The sequence below is a fragment of the Fundulus heteroclitus genome, chromosome 3 (assembly GCF_011125445.2).
Source record: "Fundulus heteroclitus isolate FHET01 chromosome 3, MU-UCD_Fhet_4.1, whole genome shotgun sequence".
Lineage (NCBI taxonomy): Eukaryota > Metazoa > Chordata > Actinopteri > Cyprinodontiformes > Fundulidae > Fundulus > Fundulus heteroclitus.
Window position 1 is genome coordinate 28419220 of NC_046363.1, and position 20808 is coordinate 28440027.

Below are 20808 nucleotides of genomic sequence, written 5' to 3' on the forward strand. Positions count from 1 at the left end.
CAACTGCAGTTCCTCGTCTATGTGTGATCTGCTCTGGTTTGCTCTGCCCAGAAAATTGTCAGTGTGGGAACAGGTTGTGCACAAAGACATCGAAAGACCACTGTATAAACGTTACAATGTCAAACGCAAAGCGAAAGGTTTAAAGAGTCAACTTCATTTAATTTTAAATGCATTTTAATATGTTTTTAATTGTTTACATGTTTTATGAAAACAGAGATCAAACATGCTAGCATTAGCCTAGCACTGCGGCAAACAATGGTGAGCTCGTTGACTTGGCCATTATTGCAATATTAATCCAGAAGAGGCAATGCTTATGGAACTTGTCATGATATTTTGCTTCATAGGCATGACAATTAGTTTAATGAATTGGATTGGGGTTTTGCATTTGCAAATGCCCTGTTCTTAAAGCCCCATAACAAACTTACCAATTTTAATGCCAAAAAGGTAGTTCCTAAATACCTAAGAACTAAAAGTTGATGCTACTGTTTTGAAAAACTAGAAGACAGGGTTTTTCCTGGTTTTGTCCTATTTATCAAAAGAATGATTTTAACACTGTACTTTAGTTTTTTTCAGGCCTTGTTGCACATTATGCTGTCATGGTCAGGTACATAGACTGGACAGAAATTAGGGGCAAATATTTTCAGAAAGTCAGGAGACATACTGAAAAAAAAAAAAAATCATAATGATCACCTTACCAGTCCTAATTAATTACTTTGTTGTTATGGTAATTACATTCTAGTCCCAGCACCGGTAAAAAAAAAAAAAAAAACACTGAATAACTGAACTCCTCCAGGCATGAAAATGAATAAATAGGTAAATAAATGCTGGCAGCTTGAGCAGAGCTACACCGGGATACAAAAAAGAAAATAAAAGAAAAATCAGTCCAATCCTGCTGATCAGTGTGTGTGTGTGGGTAAACGAGGGTGGCCATTAGCATGGATTATTAGAACTGCCGAATATTGGTCTCTGTGGAGGCGACAGCCCCGTGTTTAATGAGACTTCACCTGGTCACGGTGCATGGAGGAGAGGAGGCAGTGCATGTGTCTTTCCTGACACAGGTGCATCATGGGATGGAGCAAGTTAATTGGGGTGAGGTGGCTGCGTGGCGTGAATGATGAGAGCTTGGCTTGTTGACACACACCTCTGCTATGATGCGCTGGATAAGCAGAAAACTGCTCCCTGTTTTCCTCGCGGTTTGTGTGCAGACTCAACGCTGCTGAAAATACATTTTTACCCCCCTTTCAAAGAGGAAATAATTTCCTTTCCTGCTTTGCGCTACATTTCATTTGACCAACATATGACGACATGAACTGTAACTCCCCTCTGATGCTGGTGCGTGGATGTGGGGGTGAGATTTATGAGTAAATTATTGAACAAATCAGCACCACGACACACGATACAACAGCTGCACTCCACTACACTGAACTGCAGCTTCCAGGCGAACTGCACAAAAGACAGCAGGCGGAAACCAAAAAGAAAGCACTGCACTGAACCGCTTTACCACAGCACTTCACACGGGGGGAAAACATCCAGGGCACAACTGGACTAGAACACCACGACCACTCCACGAAGAAAAACAAAATGTAGTGGCCACGAACCCCTCCTACATGAAGCTGTTTTCTTAAAGGATTTTAAAAAAATATCCTCGCTGTAACTTTTTGAAAAACTCCCTGAATCTTAAAGATTTTGTTATGACCTTGAGGTGTTGCGCTCTTGGCTGAAGGCCTGCAAATACATTGCAAAGTAGCTCCACAGTGCATGATTTTTTTTTTATTTTGTTTAAAGCCTTTTAAATTATCCATAATAAACTATAAATAGTGATTAAAGAATTATTCACAAGTCCCTACATAATTTAAACAAGTAAATGAATGAAATGTAAGCATGCCTTTTTTTTACGCAAGCAGCTTTAGGGCAGAGATTGTATTCTATCTACAAAGACTGATTCTTAATATAAAAAAAAATGGGATACAAAAATTAGTAAGTTCATATTTTCTTGTTGGCTCTTAAATGTGACATCATGACACGTTTCCCAAAGTCACTTTTGATTGGTTGATCACCTCCAGATTCGTTTGTGTTAAATGCTTCTGTTTATGCTAAAGTATTTGTTTTTGTGTTAAGTTTCCACGAGCTTTTCTAAACCTCGCTTGCCATCCATTCCCAAGATCCCAATAGATCATTTGGTTCTTTTTTTTTTTTGCTTGGTGTACCACCTCATTCATTTATTTTTTTATTTATTTCAAAGAACCCTCCAGATTTTTTAAAGCTACAGTCATATTGCAGCCAACCTCTGCTGGATCGTTATAGGAGGCCTGGGTTGTGCCGCTCAAAAAGCTTTTTCCTCTAGTCATAAATAGATTATGACAAATGTCGATTTCTTGTTAATGCTACTGCCTTAAACTTTTGATCAGCTCACCAACAGCTGTTACGACTCGAGTGCAGTTTCCAATAATTTGCTGACTCGATATAATGACTAAATGCTTGTCATTTGTTCCCCGGTCTTAGGATTTTGCTCAGGACTGTATTTTACGTAAAAGCTTCTTATTCCGAATACCCCTCTCCCTCCCAAGCTGTTGTAAAGGATTGCACAATTGAACATCTTTGGTATTTTGCTTATTTTGTTGCCTTTTTAACAAAAACTTGATTTTAGAATGATAAACAATGCATATAAACTTTGATTAATTTTCATTAGTACGACCGATTACGTAAATCTAAATGTTGATAAAAGTCCAGAATCTCTTTGCTTTGTTCTCTGGGATAGTTGAAGGGTTCACACATGGTGGGACTGGTCATTTGCCTTTAATGTTACATAATAAAACAAGAAATCAATCCGCTGCAAAATGTACACATCCGGCTCACTCTACCTCAGAGCGGTAAGCTGCATGATGATGCAATGTGTGCGCATGTTGTGCGTTTTATGGTGGATTTATCCCATCAATGCCTCTTGAGGAGCCATTGACGGCAGATGTGTCAGCGTGTGGAGGAAGTGATAGAAGGGGAACCCTTTTGAAGGGTACCATGCTGACTCCTGAGCCCGCTGAGAGGCGGAGCCAGCATGGGGACGTTTTACCAGAAGCAGCACAGACACACACCTGACACACCTGACAGAGAAGACTTAGCCAAAGCCCCGATGCCATAGGCATTTGAGTTCCTCTTGAGCCGAGGCAGGATTGATGTGGTGTCCTCCATGGACAGCTGGAGGGAGACAAGAGAGAGGAATGGAAGAGGAGGACGGGGGGGAAGAAAAAGAGAGCGTGTGATGGCGTGACGGGAGACACAAAGACATCGACACGGTGTGTTTTATAAAGAGAGGGGTGAGTGGTGAGGAGAGGTGATGGAGATGTTGGGTTAATACAAAGGAAAAAGTCAGTATTACCCAAATCTTCACTCCAAGTCAACTAAAAAAAACAAAAAACGAATTGTGCTCGCTACTGTGCACCACTACGGTAAAGCATAGGGTCTAGTATAAAGCTGAGGGGGGTGAGAGGGGGGGGTCAGGATGGAGAGACAGCTTGCAGCTACAGGGTGACTGAAACCAAAGAGAGCAAAAGTCGTAGATGGAGGAACGAAATGCCACGACACTTACATTGATTCCTTCCCATGAAAACTCTGAACGTCCATGCTGAGGAAGAGAAACGGGAGGAGGGAGGGACGGGGGAAAGAGGGTGCAGCAAAGAGTGAGAGAGAGTGACAGAACATCCACATGCATTGAGGAGGAGCGAGACACCGGGTTGGTTTAAGAGTCAGACGTGCGGATGAAGGGGACCAAATTAAAGGAGGTAGGCAGAAAAATGAAAGGAGAGAGACGGGTACAAGTGAGTTTCCAGAGGACCAGAATGACAGGGGGGGGGGGGGGGGGGGGGGGGATTAAACAGGGATCAGTTCATATTTGCTTAGTTATGTTTAGCAGCGTGAAGACGCAGCGGCTAAATGAGTTTCCTCTTCGGCTGCATGTGCTGCCAGAAGCCATGAACGCCGGCGGACTATTGTGTGTGGGTGTTAGAGAGAGATGTCAGTGGCGTGCTGATCTGTATCTGATGCTGCAGATAGACGGGTGGGGGGGGGGGGGGGGGGGGGGCTAACAGGACGGGTGGGTGTGAGCGGGGAGAAGGTGGACTCAGACGACGAGGACAAAGCAGATAAGCAGCAGCTTCTGCTACTCTGTTTCCCCTCTATCAGCGGAGAGAGGGGCCCTGGTGCTCTTCCGGCTGAAATGTTTTCACCGAGCCGTCGATGTGCACTGACACACGGTGCAGCGGTAATAACACAACCGCAACACGCAGATCTGCTCTTCAACCGCATTCTCACGTGGGTGAGCCAATTTTTTTTTTTTTTTTCCTGGACTGCTGCACATGGATTGAAGCCGTTTTATGTAAATATTTGGACACCAGTGCTGTAACCTGCAGTGGTTCTGAGATACTTGTGGCGCCTTTGAAAATGGGGTTTTCTGGCGAAATAGCCCACTCTTGAACTTATTCACATTTCAAAAAAGTAAAAAACAAAGCAACTGGACTTGTTTTCCGTAGTTTGAAGACTTTTCGCTTCCTCTGCAGGAAGCTTTCTCAATTCAAAAAGTCTGGAGTAATGTGGAGTAACAAGCTTTATACTACTGCCAAACAAAGGCCTTGTAATGGCTTAGATAACATGCAAATTCAACCGAAACAGGTCCACCTCTTAGCAATGGGCGGTCGTTAGGGTTGTTATTGGCTTAACCCTAACGACTCCCCGTTACAGAGGAGTGGACCAGTTTCGGTTGAATTTGCATGTTATCTAAGCCACTGCTAGGCCTTTGTTTGGCAGTAGTATAAAGCTTGTTACTCCACATTATTTCAGAATTTTTGAATTGAGAAAGCTTTCTGGAGAGGAAGCGAAACGTCTTCAAACTACGGAAAACAAGTCCAGTTGCTTTGGGTTTTTTTTTACTTTTTTTTGGAACGACCATGACCTGGATGACTGAGAATCTTCACCAGCATTTTTCACATTTCGTAATTTTACAAACACAAACTGCTGTGCGTTTTGTTTGAACTTTAGGTGATAGATTAACACAGGATGGAGCATAACTGTGATAAAGCGTGCATACGTTTTCGCCCCTCTTCATTATGTTGCACCTTAAAACATCAAGTGCAAGCCACAAGAAGAGAGCCGGTGCTCTGGTCAGATGAGACAAAAACTGAACTTTCTGGCCTGCAGGTAAAACGCCTCATTTAGAGGAAAAACGGGAAAAAAAAAGAACACTGCATAAGGCCACGAACGAGCTACCTCCACAGTGAGGCACGGCAGCGACAGCATCATGGTGCGGTGGAGCCTTTCCCTTTTCACAAATGTTATTCCCTGTTTAGTGTTGCTCTGTCAGATAAAATCCCAGTAAAATACAATGATGTATGTGTTGGAAACATGACAAACTGTGAAGTTGTTTATAAAAACACTGCGGAATACTTTTGCAAGGTTCTAATTTAACAGTATGGTGTCTGTGATCAGCTCTTGTCTCTGACAAATAACAGACCCAATACAGGCACATTTTGGCCTTATAATTTGTGATACTACATCAAAATTGTCCATTTATTTAAAGTTCCACCTTCGTTCTTTTTAGTTTATTTCAAAGCAGACTTTTTAATTGTTTCACGTGGTAATGGTCAGTATTTCTCGAGTCTTTCTGAAGGTCATCTAAATGTCTTTTTTGACCTTTTGGCTGCTTTTTCCTCCATCTTCAGCTCAGTTGCTGCAGGATCAGTCGATCTATGCGAATCCTCCAGGCAGGAAAAAAGCTCCTAAATCAAAGGGATGAACCCGTGTTTTCTCAACACGTGAACTGCAGCTTAGCAGTCAGTAGACAGTTTTTTAATGTAGATCTTTAGTTACCCTAACCAGCAGCCTATCACACATAGATAATTTGTTTCCTTTACTTTAGCTGAATTCAGAAATTTACTAAAGATAACAGCTGGACAGAATTTAGCAAGAAGCTGAAGGGCTGGATTATTTTTCCAGTTTCTTAATAATATGATTTATTCATCTAGGCAGGTTTTTTTGGTCAGTTGGGCATGTGTACATGTGCACAGTGGCACAGTGGGTAGCGCTGGTGCCGTGCGGCAAGAAGGTTCTGGGTTCAAATCCAACCCTGGGTCTTTCTGCATAGAGTTTGCATGTTCTCCCTGTGCATGCGTGGGTTCTCTCTGGGTACTCTGGCTTCCTCCCACAGTCGAAAAACATAACTGTTAGGTTAATTGGCCTCTCTAAATTTTCCTTGGGTGTGTGTGAATGGTTGTTTGTCCTGTTTGTCTCTGTGTTGCCCTGCGGCAGACTGGCGACCTGTCCAGGGTGTACCCCGCCTCTCGCCCAGTGAATGTTGGAGATAGGCACCAACATCCTCTGTGACCCCACGAGGAATTAACTGGGTCAGAAAATGGATGGATGAAACTTTTACACCAATTTGTGTCTTAATTGTTTCATCGTGAAACCTGGTTTCCTACAACCAAGCCTTAAGCATTTCAAATGAACCAAATTAGGATTGGCCCTTGTTTAGGAAAATAATGTGTCAAAGTGAATAGAAATCTGACATTAAAGTAATCCTGAGGAAATATTTTAAATATGTCACTGGTTAAAATGTTTCAGTTGGCTTTTGAAGTCATGTGGGATAACAGCTTGCTACTCTGGAGTCTATTTTAATTAGCCTAGCTCCCCTAACAGACCTCCTCCTTGCTTCTTAAAACTGAGATTACATTGACTGCTTCACATTGCCTAAAAACTCATAAATATTTCACAAAACTTCTCCCAACACAGAAAAAAAAAATCTTAAACATCCCTTTACTTTGGGGGAGATCTGAACACAAGCAGACATTTACAATAACAAATGGGAATGTAAGTAGCCACATGTGGCAAATTTCATTCACAATGGGAATAAAAATAAATTCAGGTCCACACTGAAGAACTGCAGAATCAACAGAAAGGATTAATTTAACCGAGTGCTGCACTCTGTGCAGTGCAAGTGCTGCTGTAACTGTGCATCCATATTGCAAAAGGCCGTTACACAAGTAAAAAATAAAGTGCTTTAAAAAGAGAGGCTCTGTAGCTCAGAACATGAAGCTGAGTTTCCCACATTAGAGCTAGTGAGCACAGTAGCGGTTCCCACATGAACAGCACCCTGGGCGACGCCTTCCTCCTGCCAGCCGATTAAAATGCAAGTAAATTATTAGAAATATTTAGGGAGACATTAAATGCAATGGAAAACACGAAACATTGTCTCCCTATAGTCACCAGGATGCAGGGGATGCCGGCTCAATATATGGGTGTGCCAACTCCTCTTTCCACATAATAAAAACTTCTTCAGGGCCCAAGTGACAGATAAGTAAAATTTTGGAGATGCTCATGTCGGTGCAAATAGAAGCAGTGATCATCTTAATTAAGGGTGCCAATCTGGACATCTGCAAAATCAGTGACTTACATGGAGGTTGAAGACGGCTGTAAAGTTTGTCATTTTCAAAAATGAGCTAATAAGCTAAAAAAAAAATAAGAGTTGCTACGTTTTGATCTCTTGTTAGTGTAAGCTTTATTTCCATTAATTGATATACTTATGCCATTTTTGACTGATTAAGTCGCTCCCTAATCATGGAACAGGACAACCGCTGTTAGTAAACATCTTGCTCACATTATCTGAATGTGCCAAATCCTCAGAGGTATCTACATTATCATCAGAGGTGAGTAGTAACTAGTTACATTGACTCAGTTACATTTACATGAGTAATTTTTTGAACTAAATGTACTTTTAGGAGTAGTTTTACTGCACTGTACTTTTTACTTTTAGTTGAGTCATATTAATACTAAAGTATTGCTACTCTTACTTGAGTAAAGTTTCTGGCTACTCTACCTGTGAGTAACTTCGTGAATAAAGAAAATACTTGTTTTAACCAAAAATGCACCAGAGAGACAAAAACCTAGAGTTCATGTTAAAGTGAGACTTCATATTTGTACACAGGCTTTGTTGTTTTAATGTTATTTTTTATCTTCTGAGCTCATTGAGCCATTTGGAGGTCAAATTCAGTAAATAGTAAATATTGTCATTGGAAGTACTTTGCACTGTTCAAACATACTCTATATACAATAACTGCTGTAAGTGTTGCTTTGAAGTTTAATGTTGAAAAAATTATTTAGAAAAGTGTTTCTTCTGCCTGAATTAGTTATTTTGCAATTATGTTATTCTTTGTATTTTTTATTTATTTATTTTTTGTCTTTAAAATACCAGAACTTGTACATAACCTCATATTTTTGTTTGTCCAATTGCATCATTTTTAAGCATTAAGCCATCAGCTGTTATTATTAGTTACTGAGTACTTGAGTAATTTCTTGGCTGACTAATTTTTGCTTCTACTTGAGTAAAAATATGTTGAGGTAGTGCTACTCTTACTTGAGTAAAATTTTTGGCTCCTCTACACACTGTCCTGGATGTAACTGTCCTGCTGCAGTGACTGTACTTAACCTGGTCACTGAGCAAAACAGTGAAAAGGGAAACAACAACGAGCTATATAAGTTCAGTCCATTTACCATTTACATCATTTCAGGAAATGTGTCCTCTCTGATTAAAACCTAAAAGAGAATCAACAAATTGTTTCATAGGAGTCAGAGTTTGAAGTTTAATTCATGCATTTAAAATAAGGCTGATATATGGTCTTCAAAATAAGAGTCTGGCTCAGTCAAAACCTGGATTAAAAAAAAGGTTTCAATTTTAAAGATCTTAAATGACGAAAGTTGATAAATGTTGAATGTTCTGCCTTTAGCTAAGTTAACTTTTAATCTTTATATAAAATAAAAACTTTGAAATGTGTCAGACCAATACAAAGTAGAGTGTCATTTCAGATGGACGGAAGATGATAAATGGTTTTTTAAATATTTCCTTTTACAGATTAAAATCTACAAAGGGAAGCCTGCATTTGTATTTGTTCCCCCTTTACTCTGGTACTCCTAAATAAAATCCTGTGCAATTAATTGTCTTCAGGAATCACCTACGCTGTAAACTGAGTCATCTATCTGCAAAAGGATCTCTAAGCCCAGGTGTTCTGTGAAAGCTTCAGAGGTTTTTTCTTTTTTTGTGAACATTAGTGAACAAACAGCATCATGAGGACCAAGAAAGACAGCAAACAGGTCAAGGATAAAGTTGAGGAGGAGGGTTGAAAGCCGGACCAAAGCCGTAAGAGGTCGTATTTGCAGTTTGTCACAAGCTAAAGTATGTAAGGGGCAGAGCAAACATGCAGAAGGAAAATTTGGACCTACATGGAAGAGGCAATGTGTGGAAGAAAGGAAAAACTGCAGCAGGTGAAGCTTTCTTTTAGCAAAAAACCTGGGAGGCTGGTCAGATTTAAAGATAAATGGGCTACAGGGCGATCCTGACAGCAAACGTATTAGATGGTGCAAAATACTTGGTGGTGGCTCCCCCTCTAGCAGGAAAGCAATCCTGAACATACAATCAGAGCCACGTTAGATTGAACAGCTTGGATCGAAGCATGTCTATGTATTAGGATGGCCTAGTCAAAGTCCGGACCTAAATCCAACTGAGAATCTGCAGCAAGATTTACATAAGATTTTCTATCTGCAGATATTTACCATTCAGTCAGACTGAGCTTCAGCTATTTCAGAAAATAGAGTGGGTAAAACTATCCGTCTCTCTCTCTAAAACACATGCATGCCACAATTTTCACATTTTATCTACTGTATTTTTTTTTTCTAAATCCATTCATCATTTTTCTCCCACTTTGCAGCTACTTTGTTTTGGTCGGTCGCACAACATCCCAATAGGGACAGTGCGGTTTGTGATTGCAACATGACAAAATGTGAAAATGTTGGTGCGTGAATATGTGTGCAAGCCACTGCAGCTGAGTTCAAAGCATAAAACTTGAAGTAAATGAAATTTTAGAGACGAAACTTGATCGATTCTTTTGTCAGTCAGGCCTGGTTGAGCTCCACGAGAATCAGGTCCATCATCTGGATACAGCGAGTAACCTGACAGTTATCATCATTCGATATTAGTCCCTTCCTGTCTAAGCCGTGCTTTTCTTCTAATTCTATTCTTTGCTCCCACTCTCCCTTCCTCTCTTGCTCCCTTGCTTTCTCTCCTTCCTCCCTCCCGTTCGCAAGAGTGGGAGTGATGAGAGATTTAACACACTCGAGTGGTAGAGCTGAGCCCCTCGAAGCAGCTTTACCAATGTTCTTTCCCAAAAGCTGAATATTCTGTCAACGTGCGCGCGAATGCTTGCGTGCGTGCAGCTGCTTTATCTTTCCGAAGGGCGTTCTGGGACACAACACATAAATAAATGATGCAATAAGTCCACGGTGCATTTGGCGGAAAAGTAGAGGTCTCTACGCTTTAGCCCAAAATGGTTTCCTCTCCGGTGTCCTGTCTCACGGGATCAGTGTTGGAAGAGAGAAGGAGAGAAAAGGATACAAAGCAATAGTGATGTGTGAAAGTTGGAGAAAGATGGAGGGTGATGTCTCGGCTGTTCTTATATGTAACAGCTTTTGTCTTTTGCGGAGTCAGATGGGGGACAAGCATCCGACTCCTTGACATGCGGGTTTTTTAAACATACAATGCCCCATCTTGGATAGAGTAATGGAAGTTGAGGGAATACTATTTCTAAACTAACAGTATGAGCACAGTGAGCTACAGGCAGCCGGTGGAGTCGTCGTTCCCGCTGAAGCTATTAAAGCCGTCTGTAGCCATGTTGGTTCCTCAGGTGGAGGAGCAGCAATCCACAGTCAAAGGAGTCAACAAGGCGACTGCGTGAGATGGACAGCTGAAGACTTACCTGCTCCCCATCCTTTTGGACTGGCACGCCATCCGCCGCTGTGATTCGCATTACGGGAAGAGAGAGACAAAAAAAAGGAAGAAAATGGTATTTATTAGTTTTTATGTTCTGGAACAGCTCAGACAACATGTTTAAACAAATCGTTATTTTATAAAGCGTGGCCTGACATTCTTTGTTTCATAAACACTCTTTTGCTTATGCTAATTTAGAATTAAAAGTAATTTTGCAAAAGAAAGAAACGGTGCACAAAGTTCCCATAATATCATAGCAACAATGAAGACACTGTTTTTTTGGAGGAAATTGTTCGCATTGCTTGAATAATAGGCTACGTTCACACTGCAGGTCTTGGTGCTCAGTACCAGTTTTATGCTGAAATCTGATTCTTTTTTTTTTTTTTTGAGTGGACGTTAAAACTACTGATTAGATGAAACAAACAGTTTCAGAAATTTTGGAGTGGCCCAGCCTGAGTGTCTGATAAAGAATCTGTATACTGCATACTGTGTGGGAAAAAAAGTTGTTCAAGTTAAGGTCACCTTTAAGGGACCTAAAATAATCAAAAATCTTATTTAATTGAGTTGTTAACACTTTAATCTTTAAAAGGCAGTTATAACGCAGCTATGAGGGCCTTTTTATACACCCGTGCTATTACTGGTGACTTTTAACTCCACTGTCATTCATTAAATATAACAGCACATGGTTTATGTAGTGTCTACCACTTGATTTTAAATTTATTTGATTTATAGACAAATTTGCAAAAGGCATTTTTCCTTTATTCACCGAAAAGTAGAAAATCCCCAGAAATAAATTCTATGACATCACAATTTCTGCACCATTTTTGCTCGAAGAAAGCAAATAAAAATGTGTCCAGAGTATCAAACTAAATAATAATTGCTCATATTTAAATCTGACTGGTAATACAGGCTCCTTCCCCACAGTCACCAATTTATAAATGAGGGGCTCCCTCCCTGCGCCCTTTAACTTTGTTTTCTAACACTGTTGGTAATAAGTGAGTCATAAATAAATCAGACTGGCATGAATAAGAGAAATCAGTTACCACAAATCAGTTTGTTTTTTTTGCCAGGATTCCCATCAGTTCTTTTCAATTGTTTAAATCATACTGTTCTGTTATCTTAAAACCGCTGTGCTGCTCCAGCCTTCCCCTCCATTGTCACCATTCTCTAAAGACTTTGAAGTAGATTTAGCTGCAGGTATCAATCAGAATAAGTGTCTGAAAACACTGGCTTAAGTAGTCCCTGATGTTCATGTAGATACACAAATTCACCAGATCTGACCTTTCTCCCGCAAGAACTGCTTTTATCTAAGCCCTTCAAAATGTCCTCGCTGGAATCTTACAGTTTGTCAGGAGCTGGCTTGTCTGCTCTCTGCATCTCTCTCATCTTCTCCATGCAGTTATTAAGGATTATTCAGTGCATTATTATTCCGCATGAATGTCCACACCAAGCAAGCTCATCTCACTCACCTGTTCCAAGCTCTTTAGCTCGCCTCAAACGGCAAGACAGCCAGATTATTGAAAGCGTAGCGAGTAGATGCCCAGCATTACCAAGTCTCCATGGATTTCCCTTGTCGAACATCTGCCTGAGCTTACTCCATCAGAGTTCTCCTGCCTCTGCCAGGTTTCATTATGAATAAATATTTTCAAACTCAACACCATGTCTGAGTCAAATATAGGCTTCTCTGCCCGCTCCATCGTTACACAGTTAGCCAGAACAACCTTTTATCCCATGTTGAGGGTGTTCAGAGTGATCAGCAAACGAATGATGTTATGTTCAAAAGAAGTCTCATCAGAATGCCACTGACTTTACGTCAAAATATGTCCTATTTGATTTAAACCTATTTTGCAGATTTCCAAATTGGGGAAAAAAAAGAGTTCTGAATTAATTTCACGACTAGTTAACTCGACAGGAGGATAAATGAGTTCTGATTGGCTGGTCAGGCCCTCTTGACGACTCCTTCCTCTGAAAGCTGCCAGTTCCCAGTGAGCAGGTTAGTGGCAGGACTTGAAGAAAAACAGACCGAGTCAGGAGCTTTTTCCTGGCAGAGTCAGAACCAACCCTTATCAAGTTGGCAAATTTATTTACGAATGTAAACTGGAGAACCTCCAGACACCCCAAAATCCAGCTGTCAGACAGGTCGGCACCTCCTGCCTTTTTTAGGCAAACGGAACCAGTGTTGGAGCCAAAGCGAATATCCCTCCAGCCAAAGGACGGACTGAAGGGGGAAAACCAGAGCAGAAACGCAGGTGGGTGTGAAAAAGTGAGCAACCTCGTCTGGCACACAGCAGGAACTATTTTTTCCTGTCCTATATCTGATTCTCGGTTAAGTTCTTTGGATGTCCAGGCGGTTGTAAAACTTTGAGTTTTTTCTTTTTATCCTTTTCCAAACTCTCCAATCTGAAATTAATATTAGATATAACTCACAATAAGGCTCTTAAACCTTTTTCTTTGAACTCAGTGTGTTTTGATGAAGATTAAACCTGAACTTCTCATCAGCTATTGCTCATTTAGGAAAATCTCTACTTTTCCCTTGCAGCAGCAGTGTAAAATTAATCATAGTTTTTTAATTTAATTAGTTTATTTCTATTTTAGCTAAAGTAATATGACTCTGTGTGATAAATTCTAACTACAAATCTGCTATGAATGACTCTGTAACAGTAGCCACATACAGATTTTTTTTTTTTTTAAAGTTGTTGAGACGGAAAAAAATCATTGTTTTTTGTGACATCTGGATGAACCACACTATCTGAGACATATCTTTGCAGTTATCCTAAAGCAGAAAGAGATTAACACTATTTAAGTAAGTATTTCTAGATTCATGCATGAGACTTCTGATTTTCGGAGAGTTGTGAGGGGCCTTTTCACTGCTTTTTGGCATTTAGATCTATTGTAGAGTTCGGGTGAGAGGGAAGGTACACCCTGGACCAGTCCTCTGCAATATATTCAGACTATTTAAAACACAGTTTGTGAATGCTGGGATCTTCTTCAGTTTGGAAAAATAAATATAAAACTATTGCAATGTTTGGCATTTTGATCAAACCTTGTTAAAGAAAAGTGCTGTATTCATTACATTTGTTAAGGAAAATTAGATTGTTGTCGCTTAGAAATTTGAAAACAACAAAAAAAAAAAGTCTAGAAAATCAAACAATTGTCATATCTAAAAAATGGTTGAAAAAAAACTGCTTACTATAATGAATTTTTCAAGACTGCATTGGAACGCTGCATTTCGTCGCCGTAACATTCACCAGCACTTCTGCATAGCATCCTGATACATAGCATCTCCTTGCTCCATTAAATCCATGATGATAATAATTTAATGGGGATAAGATAAACAATCAATCACTCCTTTAGACCGTTTTTGATAGATAAATGCACCGACTGAAACCAACTATTTGTCTATATTATGATATTCTGATGTAGCACATCAATCTGCTGCACTTCGGAGCAGATGTTCCAACTTCCTCAGCTTAATTTTTTTATGAAATTATGATTTAATGTAAACATGAGCAAAACAACAAAATAGATTTTTGGTAGCAACCTTTTTACAAATGTTGTTTACATTCTTGTACGCCGATGTGTTTTGCTTAACAACCAACCATAGAATTTAATGGCAGATTATTCTCAAATTAAGCCCTTCGTCGTACACGAGACTCATTTGAAATCCACGCTCTCTGCTGGATAAATGAACGTTATTATCCCTCCTCATTCGGCTGTCCAAATCCTAATTAAAACATTGGTTTAATTAGAGAGTCTGTGCTCCTGATGGAGTTTAAACACAGCCACGGTCTCTAGGTGCTCTTCAGTATCAGAGGGTCTGTTCTCCGTGTGCGTGCAACTCTCAGAGGGGCGCTATCCGCGGGTCTCCCTGTTTGCGCCTGTGCCGCCAAGCCAGTCGCCTTTCACACAGCTGCAATTGGCAATGGTCGAGCAAATCCTCGGCGTCTTCCGAGTAGTCGATTCTGTGGATGTCCAGTGATGTCTGTGACCCAGTGACCCAGTGATTCGGAAACAGCGGCTACGCGCCGTCTCTGTTGGGCTCTCGGATATTAGCCTTCCCCTGAACTCCACTCAGTCACATCAGATCACTCCGAGGGCAAGTGACGAGGGACAGGTTTTCATTCCAGAAAAGGGCTGTCAAGCTACAAACGTGACCACTTTGTCACATTCGCAGGGACGCAGAGATGGAAGTTTCTCCTTTCAACACGTTTGTGAATAAATCAGTTTAAAAGAGTGATAAATAGCACTGAATTTAGATTTTTTTTTATTTTTTTTCCCCGGTTGGATCCAGAAAGACAGTGTTTTATTTTACTGTCTTGTTCAACCCGGTTTTCCCCCGACCCATTTCTGCCTTTGTTTCCTGAATTTAACCTCAGGGTACCTTTACAGGAGCTGCACCAACATCTTGTATCTGTGAATATATCTGCTGCGCTTTTCTAAATAGGATATTTTCAGTCTACTCGCTGGCAGTGCTTCACAACAGATCATTTCAAATAATCCCACAGCAATCAAAACACTTCATGAAATTCAATTTAACCTAATCATTAAAGACACTTTGCAAATGTTCCTGTTATTTCCAACGTCTAAGTCAGCCTAATTGGGGAAAACTGTGGTTCATTACAAATTTATTAGTGATTAAATTATTTGAAATGACATCAGTTTTTTTTATTCCCAGCAGTATTGGTATTGATTTTGTTTCAAAATATGCCCCATTAATTATTAGATCTACAATATTCCTTGCTCTAAAATGAATGTTTTTGCTTTTCTGGATATTACTTACAAGTATCACTCAATGATTATAGTCTTAGTGCAGAAAATGCATAATTTAACAAACTAAACAACATTCTTAAATGCCTTTCCATCACCGCTTTAGTAAACACATTTATATATAAGCGCCACAAATAGACATGAACTTTGAGTGCCCTCAGAAGAATTAGAAACATGTTTGACTCTTGGCTCTGGGATTTGTAATATGAGCTGGTTATTTATTGGCTGCTGTGACTTAGAAGCACAGTGCAAAGAAAACGGAAAGGTTTAAATATTCACACCAGGGGAAACACTCTTGTGTTAATTCAGGACCTTTTTTTAGTAGTAGTCTCTTCTCTTTCATTTGGTTGATGGAAATAAAACATACAGCATTAATGGGGGGTTTAAAACAACAGTACACAAGTTTGAACTGTAAATTTTCTCTGATTCACATTAAGATTATGCCTTCAGGCTCAAACACATACACACACCAACATTTTATATGAGGATACATTTTTTCTTTTAGTAGCCATCATCAGTGAGCTTCTAGCTTGATTCTGGTTGGATATTTGATCGCTCTCCATGGCAGAGTTAGTAGACTTAATCGAAACTGGTTGCTTTCAATGCACAGATCCAGGTTTTAAACATAGTCCACAAATCGGGCCATTCCAGAAGATTAATCCATTCCAGTGCAGGTTGGGATGTGAGTTTATGATAAGAAATCTTCAGTTTTTATCATTCCATCTTTCGAGAGATGCATCCAGCACCATTGGCGGCAAAAGCAGTCCCACATCATGCTGGTACCTCCATGCTCTACGGTTGGTTGGTTATTTTTTTTATTTTTTTTGGCTTTAGTCCTCTAAACATTCTTCTTGCCAGAAAAGGCAAATAGCTCAGTCTTTGTCTTGATTGGACATTAACCCTTTCTCCAGATTGTGTTTGGCTTGTCCTCTTTTGAGCAGGAGCTTCTCTCTTTATCAGCACCCTTGCAGCTCATGGTGCTGCAAAGCTTTCCTCACTGTGGACAGTCACTGTACTAAACTTGTGAGTAAGTAATTAATTAAGTAAAACTTTATTTATATAGCACCTCTCAAGATTAAAAAAAAAATCACCAAGTGTTTTACAACAGAAGATTAAAAACACACAAGATCACTGGACCTCAGAGCCCTAATGGGGGTATGGAGATGTAATAGTTCAGCCATGTACGCCGGTGTCTGTCCATGCCGAGCTATCCAAGTCAAAACTAAGTTCTTGAAATGCACTTTCAGGTTGCACAAGAAGTTGGAGTCAGATGAATACATCTTAAAGTTCTTGTCAGGAGCCTAGCTGCAGCAGAGGGGGATGGTCCTACAGGAAAATGGTCCCAAACACGGATCCAAACTAGTTTTGAAAGATAAAGCAGGCAAAATTTCAGTTTCTTAAATGTCCTTCCTGTCTTCAGCCCTGTTAAAAAAAAAACGTTGTGGCCTATGACTGAAATCCAGGCTCATGCCAGAACCCCAACCAATTAAAATTAAGTCTTGTAAATCTGCCACATAACGCTCTGCCAGAATGGTAAAAAAAAAAAAAAAAAAAAGTGTGCAGTGCACTTGCAACTTGCTGATGGACCTTTAACAAAATACTAGTAGGAGCGTATGTGTGAATTTAGACCTATAGGTAGAAATTTGGATCTTTGTTGTTTGGAGAAAAGGACAATTAATTCAAACACATGATCACAGTTCCTGATTTTCTTTTTTAATAATTAAACTTTTTTTGTTCCATAATCTTCTGGCCATTATGGAAAAAGAACAATTCAGATGCATTATTCAAAGACTAACTTTAAATTCCATACCTTACGATAAGTGTATGTAAACTTCTGACCACCTCTGTATAGCATGTACGTTATTTAAAGCTGAGGTAGACGGAGAGTGTCCTACATTTATACCCATCTGGGTTACAATTCTGCCCTGCAAACACAAACCACACATCAACATACACAACCACACGCATGTAGCTGCCAGCAACATATAGTCTAATTATGCACTCACACCGCTCCCTCCCTTCCCCAGTTTCTGTCCTCTTCTCGAGTTTTCACAGCCTCTCTCATCCCTCCATCCATCAGCCTCATTCAGCCAATTAGCAAATTAGCAATCACTCTCTCTGCACATAAATCACAACATGGCCCAAGAGTTCTCTGAACTGCAGCAGAGCACAGAGCTACTGAGAAGCCGTTCAGCCGTGATACTGAATCTTCACAGTGAGTCGTATTAACAAACACCCTTTTTTTTTTCTTCAGCCTTATAGACGATATCTTTTTTTGTGTGAAACCCGCCACAAGGGTTGCAAAAGTATTCATGCGTCATTTAACTTTTGCCCACTTTTTAACGTTAAAACCACAGACCTCAATGTATGTTATGGGGGTTTTATTGGATAACAAACTAACAACAACATGGCATTTACGTAATTTTCAAAACTATTTACTAATAAAATCAGAAAATGTGCGACGTCCATTGGCTATTCACCCCGCTTTAATCCAAAAAAAAAAAACTGATTAAAATCTGGCTGGACCATGGGACACAGATAAGGTTGTGGAGAGGTTTAAAGCAGAGTGAAGTTATAAAACAAAATCTCAAGCTTTGAACATCTCACAGAGCCCTGTTCCATGCATCATCTGAAAATAAAAGGAGGATGGGACAACTGCAAATCAACCAAAACATATATGCATCCGCCTAAATTAGGCCAGCCAATGAGAGTGTTAATCAGTGAAGCAGCCAAATAGGACAATGGTAACTCTGGTGGAGTAACTACTAATTGTGCATTTCAAAAATCTGGCCGCAGGAATAAAAGAGTAGCAAGAGGAAAGTTGCATTTGAAAGAAATCCATGGTTGGCTGCATTAGCAATTTGCTACAAGTCATGTAGGGAACCAGTGTTGTAGTCAAGTCACCATGCCTCGAGTCCGAGTCCAGGTTCGAGTCTCCAGTGTTCAAGTCTGAGTCAAGTCCAAGTCATTAAAAAAAATCCGAGTCGAGTCCGAGTCAAGTCCACTACTCATCCGAGTCAAGTACGAGTCGAGTCACTATTGATCAAGTCGAGTCCAAGTAAGCATAGCCTACATGTTTTTAAACTAAAAAAAAAAATCCCCACTCCATCACATTGCACTAATAATTTAGATATTAAAATCATACACCAAATAATATTCTAATGACATATTAAAATTATAGCCTAATGATATAAAAAAAAGTTGAGTCTTTTTCTCAATTTACGAGTCAGAATGATCTGAATGTAGGAGTCCGAGTCCAAGTTCGAGTCATCAGTGCTCAAGTCCAAGTCAAGTCACGAGTCTCTAAATTTAGCTAATGACTCGGACTTGAGTTTGAGTCTCGGACTTGAGTACTATAACACTGTAGGAACCACAAGAAAAACATGGAAGAAGTTGCTCTGGTTAGATGAGACCAAAACTGGACTGTTTGCCTGGATAACAAACGCAATGTTTGACACACATCACCATGACCTCATCTTTCTGACAGTGAACCATGGGGTTATGTTGTAGGGAAGCTGTTCTATGACAGGGAAGCTGATCTGAAATGAAGGGAGAATGGCGATCCTGGGAGAACATCTGGTAGAGACATGAGAGTAGGGTGGAGGTTCACCTTCCAGCAGGGCAGCAACCCTTAACATGCACTCAAAGCTACAGTGGAACGGTATGGACCAAAGCAGGCCTGTTTCCCACAGAGAAACGGTGGTAAGCCTTGGACATGCTTTCCATCCGATCTGACCGATGAACAATGAACAAACCCCCAAAAGACTTGAAGAACAAATACTGCAGCAAATGATGACTCTGCAAAGCACTGAATACAATTGCGCACCATAATTTGCACTGTTTAATTAAAAATAATCGAAACCCATGAATCTTCCTCCTCTTCACAGAATACGCATCAGGCTACTTTGTGTTGTTCTGTCACAGCACATTCCTGTTTGATAGACTGAACTCCGATGTTGTAAAGCGACAAAATGTGAAAAGTTCAAGGTTACGAACCCTTTTTTCAGTGCACTACATCTGGTGAGTAGATATTACTCATCATCTCAGAGGCTTTTTGAAGCCCCCTCCGTGTTTGTGCCTGTGAACAGGTGATGCTCTCAGCAGCGCGGTGAGTGTCGTTCTGCTCCAGAGGAGTCGGGCAGGATCCCTGCTTGAGGAAACAACAAGAGAGCACATGACCGCAGGTCTAAGCCAGCTTTGCTTCCCCCTGGTGCGTGCTCCTTCCCATCCCGCACACACAGCAGCGCAGCAGAGCTGGATACCCTCTCCCCTGCGGTCATGGGGGAGCCGGGCAGAGCTCAGGCGGAGAGAAGGAGCAAGGGAGAGGAAAAGAAATGTGACGGTCCATAACTGAACAAAGGGATGCTCGGCATCTGCGCTGTCAACTCCAGCTCCAGCTGTAGTGTTGTGATGGCTCCTGCTGAAGTGAGAAACATTCGAGCTTCATCAGTCATTTCTACTCCAAGTGCCCTGCAGCAACAACAGCGAGAAACCAGGGGGGTGTGGGGGGGGGGGGGGGGGCTTGGTGCTTGTTTACCGTGACAGCTGCAGTGAGGCTGGTTGCCACGGTGGAGCACCGGCTTTGGATGGCAGCCCTCTTGCAGCGCCGTGTGCAGATGCTGACTTAGTGTGGCTCAGAGTTCAGCGAAAACACAGCTGAGGTCCAGAGCCCAGATGGTTGGCAGGGTTTGGTGGACGAAACTGAGCTGAAAGGGCCCCAGGACACAGTCCACTCAGACAAACCTCCACGCGTTTACCGAGCCACTCAAACACGACGTGAGGCCACCATTAATGACGCAAGACCCGTACGTTCAACGGGCAGCAATCCTGATTCAGGTGTTCGGCTCAGCAGTGTGGTTGTGGAAAACATACAGCGTGGCTTACAGCGAAGCCAAGTGGAGACTGAGAAATATACAAAGACTTACAAAGTAGCAGAGGCAAGATGGACTTTAAAATTTGTAACCATATTTTACAGTAACGATTAAAGTGACAATAAAAAGTATTCAAGTATGCATCACAGTCTTTTCAGCCATTTATCTGCCGCTTCATACAGTCAGAGAATCCACAGATACTAATATCACTCTAAAAATAAAACTCAGCCATCATCTAATGGGCTATGAGAGAGATTGCACAACTTTATAGCGCACAATAATTGCATTCAATCCTTTTTTATATATATATATTGATAACTGATGCTCTCATGCATAAAACGGTGAAAAGAAAAAGCTCAAGCAGCCAAAGCA

The 20808-nt window shown here is 40.7% G+C and overlaps 1 protein-coding gene across 3 annotated transcripts in view; it reads right to left on the reverse strand.

Moving 5' to 3' along the window:
- Positions 1-20808, reverse strand: part of fam131bb (family with sequence similarity 131 member Bb) — a 43183-nt gene that overhangs the window by 11882 nt on the left and 10493 nt on the right. The window contains exons 3-5 of one of the 3 annotated variants that reach the window (XM_036135121.1): positions 10788-10825; positions 3584-3619; positions 3099-3192 (exon numbers count right to left, since the gene is read on the reverse strand). In XM_036135121.1, the coding sequence (XP_035991014.1) occupies positions 3099-3192; positions 3584-3619; positions 10788-10825 (168 nt within the window). Of the gene's footprint in view, positions 1-3089; positions 3193-3583; positions 3620-10787; positions 10826-20808 lie in introns of all 3 variants that reach the window. The other 2 variants (XM_012875195.3, XM_012875196.3) reach the window with 2 other exon arrangements.